General features: G+C 40.9%; 1 protein-coding gene across 1 annotated transcript; it reads right to left on the bottom strand.

The window, feature by feature from the left end:
* Positions 1 to 7550: 7550 nt before the first annotated feature.
* On the bottom strand, positions 7551 to 17230 carry ITM2B (integral membrane protein 2B). The gene is made up of 5 exons (XM_014306915.2): positions 17080 to 17230; positions 14749 to 14955; positions 12675 to 12785; positions 9415 to 9565; positions 7551 to 8277 (listed from the first exon to the last, which is right to left on the bottom strand). The coding sequence occupies exons 1-5, from the start codon at positions 17155 to 17157 to the stop codon at positions 8189 to 8191; spliced, it is 636 nt and encodes a 211-aa protein (XP_014162390.1). The 5' UTR covers positions 17158 to 17230; the 3' UTR covers positions 7551 to 8188.
* Positions 17231 to 17649: the final 419 nt, after the last annotated feature.

Raw genomic sequence — 17649 nt, 5'->3', positions numbered from 1 at the left:
GACCCGGCCTCACGTCACGGAGCCGCCCGGGCCCCGCGGCGCCGCCGTGTCTGGCGCTTCAGGTGCTCAGCGGGTAACATCTTTTCCGTGAGATGGGAAGGAACGCGGATCTGTGTATTAGAATAACTGTACAGAATGACTGTACAGGTGCAGAGCAGGGCAGGATTTGCAGATCCTTTAGGATCTGCTGGTTCAGCCAGACCAAGTGCCGGGTCCTACACTTTGGCCAAAACAGCTACAGGCTGGGGGCAGAGTGGCTGAAAGGTGGCCCAAGGAAAAAGGACCTGGGGGTGCTGGTGACAGCCGCTGAACGTGAGCCTCAGTGTGCCCAGTGGGCCAAGAAGGCCAATGGCATCCTGGCCTGGATCAGCAATAGTGTGGCCAGCAGGAGCAGGGCAGGGATTGTGCCCTCATACTCAGCATTGCTGGAGTTGCATCTTAGCTGTGTCTGGTTCCTCATAAGAAAGTTCAGAGAACGGCAGGGAGCTGGGGAAGGATCTGGAGCACAAGTCCTGTGAGGAGCGGCTGAGGGAGCTGGGGGTGTTTGACCTGGGAAAGGGAGGCTTGGGAGACTTCCTGCTCTCTGCAACTGCCTGAGCAAAGGCTGTCGTGAGGTGAGAGTTGGTGTCTTCCCCCGGGTAACAAGTGACAGGACAAGAAGACGTGGCCTCAGACTGCACCAGAGGAGGTTTAGGTTGGACATCAAGAGGAATTTCATCACGGAAAGGGTTGTTAAACATTGGAATGGACCACCCCGTGGGCAGCAGTGGCGTCATCATCCAGGAGGTGTTCAAGAAACAGCTAGGCATGATGGCATTTGGTGCCATGGTCTTGTTGACAGGGTGGTGGGTGACCAGTCAAAGGCTGGACTCGATGAACTCAGAGGTCTTCTCCAACCTAAATGATTCAGTGATTCAGTGACCTCTCAATCTGACACTCATGCAAGTCCTAACTGAAATATTATTTTTAACACTGTACGGTAAGATTACATTTAATGCAAGAAGTTCAGGCTGTGAGAATCTCCTGGATTTTAAGTCAATGACATTCAAATTGCCAGTACTCTGATTCAAAGATCTTAATAATCCGCTTTGTTGTCTGCAGTTGCATACTCACATTTAGAAGGCCAATCTCTGCTGCAAACAAGCACATTTATTTTCAGACGTACATGATGAAAACTTGTTAGAAAAGGAAAAGTATTTGTATGTAAGGATTTTTACTACCTGCACATATCTGTCATTCACCTGTAAAGCAACTGCTTTTAGTGAGCAGTTAAAGAAAAACCCAAATAAAAATCAGCATGAGCATTAATATGTTACACAATTAACATTCCCTAGTATTTTTACATTCATACATTCTAGTAATTTGTTCAGGCCTGTTCTTTATATTCATTTACTTAAAATGGGAGAACAGTGTCTGGCTTTCTGCTTTATAATTAGAATTAAACCAAATACAGAAAAGTGAATACAGAACAAATCAAAGTACATAAACTCCAATTTAAATGTTTGAGTTGTAGACTGTAGTGGGATCTGGACATTCCTGATTATGATTCTAGTAAAACCATGGCAGTAACTTTACCACACTTCTATGCACATTTAAATACTTCTTGTATTCAGATGGTACCAGGTGCTGTGGAAGGTTTGGGGTAGGACTGTCTGTCATCAACCATTGAACCACAGACAGACCATCTTGGAAAAGTAAGCTGAACCCTAAACCACAGCTGAGTCCATTGCCTTCTCCTCACAACTGGCTTTAAGAGCACAAAAGAATTTAAAATGAGACTAAAGCATCTCAGAAGACTTGGTCCCAGCCAGTGGAGACTGTGCCAGCCGTCAGCAAGAAGGAAACAAACACACCCTCCTGGGTCACTTCCCTCACAGCTGCTTTAACTTGCTGTTACAGCCAGGCCCTGCACCGTCCAGATGGCAGGCAAAGAATTTGTCTCATGGCCCTCAGTGCATTGCTCCTTTTAAAAAGTTCACAAACCAGCCTCAGTGTAAATACTATGGTCTTTTTTAATTGTTGGTGCACTGAGCACCTTCACAAGTTAAATTTTATGCTTTTTTTTTAATCAAACAAGGCCCTTAGGACTCCCCTCCATAAATAGGTAAGACCAAAATGTAGTTTCAGAGTTCTTCAAGTTACAGCTGGAGCTTTGGAGGAAGACAAAGGGAGCAGCAGATGAATGAAGCAACAATAACCTTTAATAATCCATCTGAAAGCCTTGGATATAGTAAGTACATCTAAACTGTAGTAAGAAGAGTTAACAGATGTATGTACTTCCAAAGAAAGGCACATCCTTGGGTAAAACCATATTTAAGTTGCTGCACCTTTTTCCCCTTCTCCTTTTAAGATGTACTAATTTGAATGTTTTAATGTATTCTAAAACATCTTCTAAACGAAGTCTTTAGACTTTTCAATAAAATTACAAAGGAAAGAAAAAAATCAGCTCCTACTGGGGAAAAACAAAAGAAGCAAACATTGCAATGTCAAATAAAGTATTCATGATAATTTTTGCATCTGACCTGACAAAATCTTAATTTCAAACATCTTGCTACAACTTCTTTTAGAGTATAGTTCATGGACATACGTGAAACATTGTCCAGCCAGGCAGTCCTTACTCATTGTTTCCAGCTGCTACACAACCTTCAGTAATTTTATTATCCTAATCTTTTCACGTAAAAGTATTGCTGTAGTTTCATGGTAATTGCCAGTGGGAATTAAAGCCATTATTTCAATTATAGTAAATTCAGTTTTCTGAAGCTGCATGACCAAAACATATGCATTTAAAAACCCACTAAATTGAGAGCTTCTGGATATTAGTCCAAATACTAAATATTGGCAGAATTTCTACTTGAATAAATCCCATAGACTGTAAAACTCAAGGATCATGAACATGTCTGCATGTATCACACCCATTTTCCTGCATGTAACAGGCAGAATTAACCAGGGAGGGGACAGAGCCTTTCCTGGCCAGCCTTTTCTGTGCATTCACATTCCTCGCACTGTGTAGCAGCCCCCAGCCCTCTGCCATCAGTGTCACCTGGAGCCCAGCTGTCCCTCTCCAGCCCCAGCACGAGTGCTAACAGGAGCAAGGAGGTGACAGACCTGCAGGCCAACTTTTCACCAGCTGCTGCCTACAGGCCCCAGGCCTTAAGAAGAGCCTTGCTGGAGAAGCACCTGGTGCAGCCCGCAGACCCAAGTGACAGTCTCACTGGAGGAGAGCCTCAGGGGCACTCAGGCCATGGCTTGAGCAGGCCTTTTGCACTCCCCAGCATCACCTCCCCGGGTAAAGCTGTGATTGCCTTGGCATCAGCTCTGCCTTGGAAGCTGGAAAGGGTTACTGAGGTGATGGGGTGAAACTGACTGCTTGTGCCTCTTGGTGGTGGTGAGCCTGGCCCCTATGCCATTGTTTCCTACACAAATCCACAGCTTGAGATGTGAAGAATAAAAACCATTTCTGTAAGTTAATATTTCTGCAGTGATGTAAAGTCCATAGGGACCATAACAAACATCTACCTGTTTCTCTTTAAGATGAGAGGTATCTGTCAGATGTTAACTTCTAACAATTCAAATCCTCTCTGTATACATTGACAGTATTAATAAAAAGAATATTTTTCACTCCACAGTTACACACATCGATGGCTTGCTCTTCTCAGGGCACTGCTGGACTCCCAGGGCTGCAATGATGAGTTTAAGGCAGGAATCTCTATCAATAAAGCATTTGACCAAACTGCCAGTGGGATCTGAAAGGACACCACTGCTACTGGATGGGGAAATGGCTATATGTAAATGATGCCTATGTGCAAAACCTCAACCCTTCACAGATACTTCCAGCTATTTTTCTTGGACATCAGAGAGGTTTTGCATTGATCAAGCTTTTAGACTTGAGTGTCCCTTTTTTCTCTTTTTACTCTGTTGTATTTGTTCATAGAAGAATCATAACTACTTGTACAGACCTTCCACATTTCTTGTTCTCTGTGAGAATGGCTGTCAGAGCTGTGTCTGTTTTAACAGATTTGCAGTAGTGCTGAGAACCAGGGCACTGAAAAATGAAATCCCTGACTAATGCAATTTATCAGATTAAGCCCTAGTGACAGTGCAATTACATCAGCCAAAAATGATCATTCCTGTTATGGCTTTCCTTGCCTCCAAAGGTTCCTGCCTATCAGTGTACATCGTGCCCTTGCATGTACAGCTGCATCACACCCTGTGCTTTGTCACACAGGTACCACCCTGTGTCCTTGGCAGGCAAAGCACTTCAAACCCTGGGTACACTGTGCCCCAGGAGGGTGCAGGGAGGGCATCCTGCATCCCCTCTGCAGTTCATTTCAGCTGATACTACCAGCTGCTAATGAAACAAAGATCAGCAAGCAAACCACAGCCCTCTTGTTGCAATTACACAGCCACATTAAGGACCCTGCTGCAATCCCTCCCTTCCTGACCTCAGTCCCAAATTCTGCTTCCTCTCACCACATGACAAAATGCGCTCTGGCACGGGCAGCACCCTGTCCTGCTGCTGGCCATCTCCCCAGCAAGGTTGTTTCCCATGCCTTCACTTCTAAGATTTCCTAAGCCCACAAGAAGCAGAACACACTCTCCTGGAAGTAACTCTTGGGAATCAAATTAATCTTAACCAATAACCTGAAAACCAACTGAAAATTAGCAACCATAGCCTGCAGTGAGTGAGTGTAGGCATTTCTCTGAACTAAACCAACCAGTGACCTTGTTTATTTCTTTTTGCTATGAGTGGGTCTAAGAGAAAGACATCCTTTTCTAATCCATGGCAGTGAAATACCCTAATTAGGTGAAAACATTTGTGTATAGCATTCCAGAAAAACTCCTGGTGTGACAACAGCACTGTAGGCTCTTCTGTGTTGCTTCCTCCGTAGCAATAAAATCTCCTTCTACCACTGGAACAAGCAGTGTCAGTGAGAGTGCAGCTCTGCTGATGTCTCTAAACCACAAGTTTTGCTAACACTGATGTGTCAGATCTCCATCCTCCCACCCAACCCATATGAACAAACACACATAGGCACCTTGACAGGCATCAGGTAACCAAACTCTTGCATTTTCAATCTTGCAGGCCCAAAGGATTTTCTTCATGCCAAAACTTGCCCTGTGCCTCTACTGCAACACTTTAGCAGGAGGAGAGAGGCCTCGGAGCTTTTATTGTGCTTTGCAAGCCCAGATTACATCGATCACATTGACTGGTCACAACAACTTTACTCATGCAAAGACCAGCTGAACATCAGAGGCTCTTTGGGACCCATGTGGGAGCAACACAGCCCCCTCCACCAACTGAACATGGTGGCACAGGATACTGATTTTGCTGCTTCATTAATAAAGTATGTCTCAGCATTAGGATTGATTTTGTTTTTTATGAGGAGTTTTAAAACTATTTCCAAAGATAATTGTCCATTGAGGTCATTTTTCACTAACCCTTTTCTGGAATTCGCTGGGCTGGATATGTGTTTTTTTCAGTGCGGCACAGCCATCTTTGTTTATTAGACTCTTAACTATTACTATACTTATATTTATTATACTTTTATTATTTAAGAAGGAAAAAACCCAAGCATCTCCAAGAGCTATTTCTTTCCATGGATTTGTGTCCCATGTTTCATTGACTTGGTCTAAGAGGGCACAAGTTCCAACTCAGCTTTGCTGCACTCCGGGTGTTTTGTCTTCCTACACAAACTGTTTGGCATTTAATAAGGCTGGGAGCTTTTCCTCAGTGCACATGAGTTTCTCCCTCTTTCCTCACACTTATTTTTACACTGCTGATCGAAGTAAATTTCCTTCCAAGAGGTTCAAAAGCTGTTAGAGACAGGCATACAGCATGATCATAGAAACCTCCTGTGTGCACGAACAAACCTTTTCCTCCCCCTGCTCCACCACCCCTTCAGCAGCCTCATTTGCTGGTGTCTCCATTAAAGGGCACACTACAGATCACCAAGTTTGGCTACTCAGTTTTGTTTTGAAAACAAGTTAAAGACCTGACGAAGCTTGCTTACAGATTAACAAGTTTCATGTTTAACTTGAGGAAAATAAGAACAGAATGCTCCTGAAAAGGTAGGAAACATCCTTAAAAGTACTTCAGCGTAAATCTTGCGTCATACAGGGCTCCAAAGAATGCACCAGCAACCTTGTGCTGACATATACTTGACCTTTGTTGCGAGCACACAATTGCAACATCCTGAATGTCTGTAGCTAAAGTTTTCCCAGCAGGTTTTCCAGCTTGCTTGCACATATACTGAGCAGCAGTGTAAATATGATTTATACATTAACATCTAGCCTGTATGCATGTGAGACCTTATTTGATGTTCATGATTGCCATGCACCATCAAACATGGATTTAAGAAGTCCAGCTTTGGAACACAGCAGTTGTACTTTTCATTTTACTTACACCAGGACCAATCCGTAAATTAAGCCACATGCAGATGAAGAAAAAAAAAGTATTGTGTATTTAGGAAACTTCCTTTAAAACAAATTATTTTATCTCAGTCCAAACATTCACAATAGGAGGAAGCTGGATCATAGCATGTTTACAATTGTATAATAGCTCCAAAAACACTAAAGCATCCTCCCACTGTATTAAGAAAAGAGCCTTTAAAAGATGAAAAATAAGATTAGTACAAAGTCTCTTGACTGAATTAACCTAAGACAAATTATTTGGACACATATGGTGTATATTATTTAAAAACAGATTAAAACAGTGTTTTGGGGTTTTTTCCAAACATGAAATTATTCTGTAAACATTCCTACTTTTCTGATGAATCAATGCTCAAAATTTGGCCAGAAGACAAGTCAGTTCCCATGTCATGGAAGCTCTCAGGGGCATCTAGGGAGAGATTTTCCAGCCTTGTTTTTTCTGTTGCTCCCTTTTTTTTCTGTCCTGTATTTTTTCTTGCACACAGCTTCAAAAGAGCAAGTACATCTTATTCATCTTATACATGCTCTTATGCACTCTCCCCTAGAACAGCTGGCATTACAAGGATCCAAATTGCATTACAAAAAAAATAAAATCAATCTTGCTTTAAGAATAGCAGTTTTAAGTGTAAATGGCACGATACAGAATGGTATTGGTGATATTTGAGTGAGCCCCAGATTACCTGGCAAAGCTCAGTGGCACAGGCTGGCAGGAGCACCACGATGGGGAACAAAGGGAACGGCAAAGTCCTGCAGGTAGTGAACACTTCTGGCCCTCAGCTGGGTCAGCTTGACTCACGGCATATGTTGGATACTGCCCATCATTTGACAAATATGCAGGACAGGGATTTCAGACATTAACAACATGTTAGATCACCTTTGGGTCTCCACTCTGATCATGTGTATTGTGGAAATACCCATTTAGAGTTTCAGCAAGCAGCATAGTATTACCTTTATTTGAAAAGGGACAGAAAAGCAGGTTTTTCTGTTCATATTTAATTTCTCAGCCATCTATTCTAACTTTAGAAACAGCACCTCAAGTAAAATGCATTAATTTTAACTGTAGTCCCTTCTTCTTAAGAATAATCTAGCAGTAAACTGGAATCCAGAAAAAAACACAAGGCTTTTAGACAAACAGGTTTATAAGGTTTATTGTCCATTGCACATATATGGATTATATACAAGTTAGTAACATAAGTTACTTCTTAATTTTCTAGAAGATTGTTACAGCAAACACTTGCCATTTTAAAACATCAAGTCTGAAATCAATCTCAAAAAGGTAAATATGACAATATTTTAAGAACAAAACAAATTGCACTTGGTTAGGAGAGTCAAATACTGGTTTGTCTATATGCTGTAACAAACTATATAGCAAGTAATATTACAGTTAGAAGTAGCTCTTGCAGTCCATTTGTACATTAATAATTTTTTTCAATTTTACTTATTTAAAAACTGGTGAATATTTCAAAGATTTCTTCTTCTTCCTAGTACTCGAGATTCACATGAAATGCACTAGCAACTAAGTCTTTATACAATTCCTATTCAAATATAAGAAGAACACCACACCTGAAAATAAGGAGAAAACTAAAATGCATTGATTTTACATGTATCATGAGATGAGAAGTATGGAAGGTGTGTTCAGCAAGAAAGCCCTGTCCACTACTTACATAAAAGAAGATTTTAAAAAATAATCACTGCACACAATACAAAGGGTGGGGTCCTACTGTACTTTTTAAATCTCCTGTAACAGTACTATTCCTCATTACTGTTCACAGATGAGTGTTTCCATAGCAAACTTGTTCTCAAAGTGTCGAATCTTTCGGCAGTTGATGGCTTCACGCTTCTGAATTCCTGTTGTATTGGGAAAGAACAACAGAGTGTCAAGAGAAGAAGGACAGAGGTACATGAGAGGCAGAAGTTTTACATTTGCTATGATAAGATGTCACCAGAAATCAGAACTACCCCTCTCCAACCCTCCACTCCAACAAAACACACACAGGCACACATTCAGATGTGGAAATCAATTAGCAGGGAATGATCCTGAAAGTGTGGTGAACCAAATTCCAGTACTGGTTTAATGAAAACCAACCTGCCAAAACCCCCCACTGGCTAGTTTTTAACTCAGATCAGTTCCCAATCTCCCTCTCTGTGCATCTGTAAAAATCCTTGTGGGGACGTTTATTACTACAGGATAAACATACTGAATTTTTAGTTGGATTTTGCTATTAAAACCTTTTCATTTTCAAACATCAATCTAAATTGCTTTTATAAATTGTATTTCTTCTCTTTGCTTTCCCAAGCAGTCAGGTCTCACAGTATGACAGAAGCAATTAAACTGATTTGGTGTGCACTTGCACACCACATGCAGATTACACAACAAGAAGAAATCAAACAACCAAAAAGCAAAAAAACCAAACCACCAAAAAGCAAATCCAAGTAACATCTGAATGCAAATTGTAAGGCAGTATTTAACAGCTCTTCAAGACTTTTCCAAATAATGTTTTTCAGCCGTTTTTCCATAAAAAAGTACCAAGCACTATAATTTTCCTGTGAAGACAAGCTCTTATTGACATTTCACTGACACAAATAGGAAGACGGCTTAAATGACAAAAAGAAGCTGCAATTCTGTACATGGACTACAAGGCTAAAGCTTCTCCTGTATGAAAGATTTTTCTTTGGTTTGGGGTGGGGTGGGTGGTTTAGGGCTCAAGATTGAAGAACAGCATCAATGAAAGCCTGAGCTCCAGAAAACACACCCATGCACACACAGAGACATTTTGGCACTCCTAGGTCACTGGGACCTCGAGCACTTTTGCACCATGACATGACACATTTGCACACCTACACAAGAAAATACCAGACACACTGAGGCCCACAGAGACAGTTAGTGCAATAAGCAAGCCTTGCTTTCATTAGAGCCTTCTCTGAACACACTCAGGTGTCACTGAAGCTTTTGCCAGCACACCAGACCGCGGGAGGAGGGTTTACCTTTCATGGCTTCCTTGCGCTGTAGCTTGTAGGTTTCCTTGCCACGGCAGAGGCGGTAAATAAAGAATCCCAGCTGATCCACGTTTTCAATGCGATCAGTAACAATCATCTGCTCATGAATCAAATAGGACTGAGGCAAGTATGTTCCAGCCTGTTAAACAAAAATGTAACAGCTCTGTCAAAAACCATCTCTTCGTGGTCTGAGTACACAAGAAACACTTTGCAGTGTTTTTCTTCAACATATCTTCAAATTATTTTAAAATATGTATTATCCATTGACTTTCATTCTAAATGTGCAAACTTCACCACAGTACAGAAACATGTAACAATTACATGCAAAAAGGTCACAGAACTTCCATTGATGATAACACCCACTGCTGTCCTGCTACAGTAACATCAGCCTTCAACATTTTTTTTCTAGGTGTACCCACTGTCACAGGCCAGTTCTGAAATTATCATCCAAAGTTTTCACTTAATTAGTAACAATCCACTATACTTCAATGGGAAGAACTCCCAAGCAGGAGCTGGCAGAACCATGATCCACATGGAGATACTCCTGCTAATGAAGCAGGGCAGCTGCAGTACAGTCCAGCTGCAGTCCATGGAGTCGGGAAGCCTTAAACTTATTCACAGTATGGGTCACTGCTCTCAAACCAAAGCCAAGACGAGACCATCTATCCCTGTAAGTCATAATGGTGACTTGTAAGTTATGTAAGTTATTACGGCAAAGCCAAAGGGGGACATCAGGTGTTTCAAGGCAATACACTGAAAAAGGGGAGAGCCACGATGACATACAAAGGCTTTCCAAGCCCTCCCTATATCCTCCAGTATTATTCTGCCACAGACGAAATGATGGAGGAATCTGGCGCTGTGCACACCCCAGTGTACATGGCTGAAGATGCACAGACTTAGCTGCCAGCCAGTTTTCTACCACTGCTATTAAATAATCATCCATTTTTAAAAATACTAAGAAATCTTGTTAAGAGTGGTTCTAATTTATAGCAGTGTAAAGAGGGTGGTCCTGGCTTTTAAAAATAAAACGATCAGCTATTGTGAAAACAAATTCAGATTCTGTTGTGAAAGATCTCTGTATTTTTTAGTGACAATAAACAATTTGAAATTTCCGCTGTGAAACAAGATCATCTTTTCAGCTCCAGTGACATGTTGAGAAGCTGATTAAATGCTATTATTCCCAGTAAAGAAAGAAAGGACTGCATAAAATTCACTTTAAATTTTGCATGAATAAATAAACTATGAATATTTTCTTCAATATATATTGTGGTTTTTTTCTCTAAGTAACAGCTTAGCAAACATCACTCTCCCAAATTATCCCGCTCATTATTTTGTAATTAAATCTCTGCAAATCACTGCATCTTAACTCCTGGTCTCTCAAATCTCAGGAAGGAGCCCTGAGGGAGTGCCAGAGCACAGCAGCAGTGCAGGGCACTGGCAGGGTGGGCAGCAGTGCTGAGAACTTGGGGAGCAGCCCCCAAGGGCACTCCTGGGCTCATGCCCTCCAAACCACAGGACCTCCCAGCCCACCCTGGAGCCAGCCTTCTCAGTTCTCCCTGGGTGGGACAGGAGGAGAGGAAACTCAGTGCAGGAATCTCCTCTGCCCAGCTGCTGCAGGAGCAATTACCCAGCACTGGGATCCAGCATAGCCACAAATATCATCATTTTTGAGACATCCTGTGCACTGTGTACAGTTAAAATTAGCCAGTTGGCTCAGCAGCAGGAACGAGGTGGATGAGCAAATATATCTGGGTTTCAGCTTTGTTTCCCCTAGAAACAAAGGAGACTTTTCATGTCTGCACACTGAAGCAAACTGTATCAATATATAGAAAGAAATATGGAGCTTTACGCTATAATTATGGTGTTTCTTAAACATCAGAACAGCCCAGAACTCCACTATGTACATAAAATGCCCTCTGCATGTATTCAGAGCTCATTTTAAGGAAACGAACCCATTCATTTCAAACATTTTTTTGCTGGTGTAACCAGTGTGACTGCAGGTCAGTATTTACTCACTTTATGTATCTGCAGCATAGTTTTCCAAATTCCAGTTACAAACATTTAGCCTGATTTTCTGTGACATCAAATGCCCACAGCATTTGTTAATACAATGAGAATTAAGCAGATGTCTCATAAAATTAGGGCACCCACTGTTGGGGACAATGATCAAAACTGTTTGCTTTTGCACGGGTTTTCAGTTAAATGTGTGATGCCTGGTTATCCTCTTACTTGTAAACCAAGCATATTTGATTCTGTACTAATGACAAACTAGGAAATTAACAGATTTTAATAGTGGAATTTGTGTGATCTAAAAATGGAAAGAAAACAGCACAGACAAAGTTTAAAAAAATGGGGTCACTGAGTTTTACAGACACCACATCATCCTTATATATAGGAAATGAAAATGTGGTTAAATAGCCAGTCTCAAAATAGGAAGCAAAAAAGCAGAAAAGGACCTACTTGTGGTAAATTTTCACATGAAATTTATTTATACATACAAACCACTCAGAAATGGCTAAAATGTTTCCTGGAGTCCTAATTCCAAAGCCTTTTTTGAAAGATGCAAACGCAAATATGATGTAACTGTTCTAAAGTTACAAAAGCCCAGTAAAATATTAAAACATTCTCCCCAAATCTTAGCCACATTTCATCACCTCTCTTCCCCACTGGACTATTTTGCTGTTCTGTGAAGAAACCAGAAGGCCAGAACCCAAGGTAAATACTATCTAAATCAGCAATTGAAAGCATACATTATGTGCAGTGCACAGCAGACCCAACACATCTCGTGTGCATCACCCTCAAGCCACTGGATCGAAGCGGGGGCCAACCCCAGGCTTTACACAATGCCCCTGTAAAAAGCATTTCCCAGTCTTATCTACTCCATGCCTCTCAGCTAACCAGTCTCAGTCCAGTGCACACATGCTTTACAGAAACTTCAGTCACAATGGATTACAAATTAAAAAACACAGTCTACTATCAAAGAGTCCAGCTACACCACATTTACATGGTTTTGTCAGCCAAATTTATAGCACTAAAGAAAATCAGATTTTTTTGCCTTCCTCTGAATTAATGATTCCTTCATGATTGTAGATCATTGTCTAAGTAGGTTACAGACTTTCTTCTCTTTGCAAAGACCTCTAGTGATCACGTGCCTTTTGTGAATGTCAGAGTTCTGCAGAAGGGAAAAAAACCAAAAAACTTCTACTTGTTCCTGTCTTAAGAACAAATTACTTATGATTTAATCATACCTTGATATTGATGAGCAGCTCCAGGAAATTTTTTGGTGGCATAACAACTGAAGTGTTCAGAGGAATCACATAGCACTTATCCAGGCTAAGGTCAAGATAGGCAGTGAGTCTCTATTGAGAAAACATTTATTTTAATCAAAAAACCAAGAAGATCAGAAAAGTGACAAACAGATGTTGCTGAACTGCTATTTCCTTGTGCTGTTCTTCAAATTATTCTTTTGTTCACTGTAAAGTCTGTCCAACAAACTCCAATCTAAGGGCAAGTAAAAGCACAACCAAAGGGCAGCCTTGATGAGAGTTTATATTTTTGACAGGGATTTGGGCAAGGCAGCAGGTGATGAGGAGCTCAAATGCACCATGCAAGGAAACTACAAAGGTGTACCTGAGCTGTTATGGAAACAAGAACAGTGTTCATTTATGCTTGGTGCCTTCATTGTGAAACAACAGGACAAAAACCTGGCTCTAATCTTCATGCTTTTATATTTTGTAATAATAGTCTAAAAAGGAAATGCTGCTGTAAGAACAAAACACAGAAAGAAAAAAATTCTATAGACAATGCAACAAAAGTAGTTTTAGGTTCAAAAATATGACTGACTTGCAAGGTTAATGATTATTCATAGTTGAATTATTATCTTTATACAGTACCTGAACTGCAGTATTTGCCATTATTTGATAAAAAGCTCAGGGAATTACCCTGATGAATCCTGCAGCTCTGTTCACTGAGCTGTGTTTTACTGCACCTGTTCTTGCTAAAGAAGATGTTATCTCTAGCTGCTGAAAGCTCTGAGGCTGTGTATGTATATAAAATACTGAGCACCAGGAGCCCAGCAGTCAAAATAACGCCAGGACAGCAATCATCAGTGCAGCTAATCTCATTACATGGAGCAAGTGCTGTATCTATGGCAAATGACCCTTGCACTGACCTTTAGAGCAAAGCCTTCAACTTATTACATCCAAAAGTAAATTTTTAATATTATATTGTTCTCCCTTGCTTCTTAGATGCTGCTTTCTTTTTTCATTTTCTAGTTTTCCCTCTTTAGAGTCTTTATTCTAACTCTTAACAGAAGGTCCCTAAATATATTCTGAAATACTATTTGAATTACATAGATTGAGCAAGCAATGTTTTCCTCCAAATCTGGCTATGAATATTTGATAGAGAGCACTTTAAACTCCGAAGTTTGCATAAAAAAATAGGACACTTCCCTACTCTTTGTCAGCTTAGCTTAAAAAAAGCTGTTCAGCGAAGTCTTCAAATGTTCACAGAGATTTAGCTTCCTGAAAACCAGCTGTACAACATTTCATTGCCATCAGACAGCTCCAACCATGCTGATACAGAAAAGAAAGGCTTCTAATTGTTCTGCAGCTGCTCTTAACACTGAGAGCTGTAGGCCTGTCAACTGCCTTAACAGAAATTTATTACCATGATTCCTATCAATCAAGGTTATTTCTCCAAAAAAGGAAGATGGCTTTGAAACCTTAGTTCAGTGTCTCTAGGAATCATAGTAGCCTGTGATGCACAAAGAAATTAAACTTTGGCTTCCTGTGGCATCTGGAAAATGAACTGTTTTCCATGGTCCTGCTCCTTCTGCTGATGCTTTGGGGGTTTGAGCCATGCTAGGAGAGCACCTCTAGGAGAGCACACCCAGTGACATCAGATGCAATCAGCCCCTCCAAGCAATGTCAAAGCTACCTCAGGCCTTTCCAAATTTCTCTTGGCACCAGAGCAGTTGGTCAAATTCTGGCTCAGTGGACTCAGCAGAGCAAGAACAATATTCTCTTCCGTTTCTCATATTAAGGAGAGCACACAGATCCAAGATTTTTCCCTTTCTAAAAACAGAACTGTGTTTGTAAAAGGTGGTTTACACACTACCTGATGATGACTCTATTGTGCTGTACTTCATGCCCAGTTAATAACTGCTTGCAGCCTGCGGCTGATCAAAACATTTCTGCTGCCTCCTCCAACCCTCTGCTTTCCCCCACCATAATAAATGAGTATATTTATCAGGATGACTGAGGGGGAACATTTTTCAAGTTTTAAATGCTTCCAATCAACTTCTTCAGACATATTTCTTACCCGGTGGAAGTCGTGGACGATATCAGCAGGATCGCTATCAGCAAATTCAGGGACTGGCACACTGATAAATTCAACATCTTCCTCCTCCAGGATCTGAATATTTTGCTCAATTGTGTGGTAGCGAGCAGTCTGAGCCTCTGCCCCAGGCTCAGGTAAACTTAAGCCATCTTCAATGTACTTTATTCCACAGAAATACACGCCACCCTGCTAAAAATAGTAAACAACCCAGCAACAAAAACATCAGTAACACAGAAGTTTAAAAGTAATATTTTCTGAAGAAAAACTTGTCAGACTAAATGAAATTTTTTGCCTTTAATTTGATTCATACACCAAAGCAGCAGCCAGTTGCTATCAACAACAGGACCATGGCTAAAACCTCAACTACACTCAACCCAGAGGGAGTTCTTCGCTTGAGCACTCAAGGAAAACAGGATGTCATAAAGGAGGTTTTTAAAATCCAGTCTTCTGTGTATTTTTGGAAAGACAATGAAGTTCCTACATCTATATGCATGTGTATTATTATTATTATTATTATTATTAAATTATGATCTAACTGTAAAATTATTAAATTTTAAGTTAAATCTCAACAGCTAAATCTAACTGTTAAATTATTAAAAGTCAAAATTACAAATAAAACCATTAAAACTGGTCATCCAAATCACCTTAAAAAAGCAAGTCCGACTCTAAATTTGGTCCTGCTTGCAGCAGTGTTGGACTAGATGACATCGAGACTTTCCAACCAAACTCAATTACTCTGTGAAGTTTTTACAAGACTTCAAGAGTCTTGAAAGTCAGTTTCTAAAATAATTTTTGAACAGTTTTAAGAGACAAAAAGGTAAAAAGAGAAATTGGAATAACTAATTTGTGTCCTTCTGCCACAGAACAGGTGGCAGGCTACCTAAGTTAAGTGTAAAATACAGTTCTGAGTCAGAGGAAGTCATGTACCAAATTTACACACCAAATAGTTTTAGAAATACAGAACTCTGCATATGCACATGCCATCACTTTAAAATTTTACACTGAAAACGTGTCTTCACTGCAATGTCAGCTCAATTCCTGAATGTTTCCCTTAACACAGATCTGACTCATAAACAAGCAGCACAGGTTTAATTAAATGACACTTTCAGTTTCATCTCGCTGGCAGGTGAAAGGTGGAGCATCCAGTGCTAAGCACGGGTGAAATGTGCATTAGAAATGCAGCTGGCCTTCAGCTCCTCGTTAATCCACCCACCCGGATAAGCAGTGCTGTTTAAGCATCACCGTTTGCAACACTACTTATCCCCTGTAAATTTGGTTAATGTGATAGCCAAATAGGCTACAAACTGCAAGTTCAGCTAGAATTTCTCAAGTTTAATGACTTGGCTTTCCACATTAGCAGCTACTAAAATGGGGGAAAAGCAACAGTCCTGCTATCAGGGACAAGAATGTGATTTTTTACCTTATAATTAGGTGCTCTAACCAGTGGGCTAGAGAGATTCATGTTTTGCTCACCCTCTCCCTTTCTGGCTCTGTGATCTTGCAACCCCAGCAGTTTCTGAAGCAGGGAGCGTGTGCTCCCACCACTTGGGTAACAGCCTAGCACATCCAGCACTGTCCAGTGACAACTCCCCCCAAGAGAGACAGTATTTAACTCAGATCTCCCATGTTTCAGGTAAATGCTCCATTGCCCTGGCACTGCTGCCTTCACAGAGCTCCTCTTGCAGCAGTGCTATTTGTTAAAAGACTGAAAATACATTTTGTTAGAGGTCTAATCTTGTCAATGTGGATTAGACTTGACAGGGCATGTTTAAACCACAGCGACTGTGCTTTTCCCAAGTCCCCTGCAGGGCTCATATTTCTTATCCACATGGAGGCTAGGGAAGGGGAGAGTCACCACAGTGCTTTCACAAGCAGCTCCCTTCCTGTACATTAGCAGTGCCTCATGTGTTAGGAAACCTGGGATCAAACAAGGAGGCTTTCAAGGGGTTAATCCACCTCCAGTATTTGGCACTGCAAAAGAGAAAAGAGAGTAGATAAAAATCTGGGACACCACTGGGGCTCCTAAACCCAAGTCCTATTTAGATACAATCTTTTCTCTGCAAAGTGAGGTTTTCAAAACTGTTGCTCTCTTCTATTTGCCAGCTTCACTTCTGCCCTCCTCTGCTGATAGGTAACTTCAGAGAAGGTAAAACTCGAGCTTTTAGAAAACATGAAGTTTTGGAAAGAAAAAATAGTTTACTTCCTTTGGTTTAGTCTGTTCCTCCTCTTCTAAATGTTAACACAGAAAGAACAGTCTGTTGCTCCTCTTCCCACAGAGAAAAACAGCCCTCTCATCATGAGTATGTGACTTACCTGGAATGCAAAATATTTGTACAGATAGGCACCACCCAGAAACACACCAGCCAGCATAAAGGCCAATCCAAAGCACATGCACCAGCACCAAGCCCTTCTCTGTCCAACAGGCACAGCATCCTCAGGGTCCTGCAAGGCATCAGAGAGGGACCTTCAACACACTGTTCCCAAGCAGGTAAGAGAGCAGATACTTCAGGCTCAGCCAATACAATCACTGCATCCACCAGAAAAGGCTGTACACACTTTAGCACAAGTGTTTAGAAACTTAGCTTATTTGGTAAAATTTAAAACAAGTCTATTCAAGTTGAGGTTTAGTAGAACTTGTAGTTTTAATGCCATCATCACTGACTAAATCAGCAGACTTAAGAGAAAAATGTAACAAAATCTCCTGAGATACCAAATAATAAACAGTGAGCCACTTCCCAGGTTGCAGACAGAAAAATATTCATTCTCGGGCAACCTCCATGCAACAACAGCAGAGTGAGGAAGTCAACTCAGAAAAGTCAGATTCTGTTTTACCTTAGTATATGCAATGTAGTGAACCCAAAGAACCAACAAAAGATCAAAGGT

The sequence above is a fragment of the Geospiza fortis genome, unplaced genomic scaffold (assembly GCF_000277835.1).
Source record: "Geospiza fortis unplaced genomic scaffold, GeoFor_1.0 scaffold194, whole genome shotgun sequence".
Taxonomy (NCBI): Eukaryota; Metazoa; Chordata; class Aves; order Passeriformes; family Thraupidae; genus Geospiza; species Geospiza fortis.
The sequence above is the reverse complement of the archived record's forward strand: the minus strand, read 5'-3'. Positions and strand labels throughout refer to the sequence as shown.

Excerpts from the sequence above, each read along its gene's own strand:
- ITM2B (XM_014306915.2), bottom strand. The coding sequence starts at position 17,157 with ATGTGCTTTGGATTGGCCTTTATGCTGGCTGGTGTGTTTCTGGGTGGT. Across the intron at positions 9,566-12,674 it reads AGCTGCTCATCAATATCAAG|GCTGGAACATACTTGCCTCA; the intron begins GTATGATTAAAT and ends TTTGTTTAACAG. Across the intron at positions 8,278-9,414 it reads GCGCAAGGAAGCCATGAAAG|GAATTCAGAAGCGTGAAGCC; the intron begins GTAAACCCTCCT and ends CCAATACAACAG.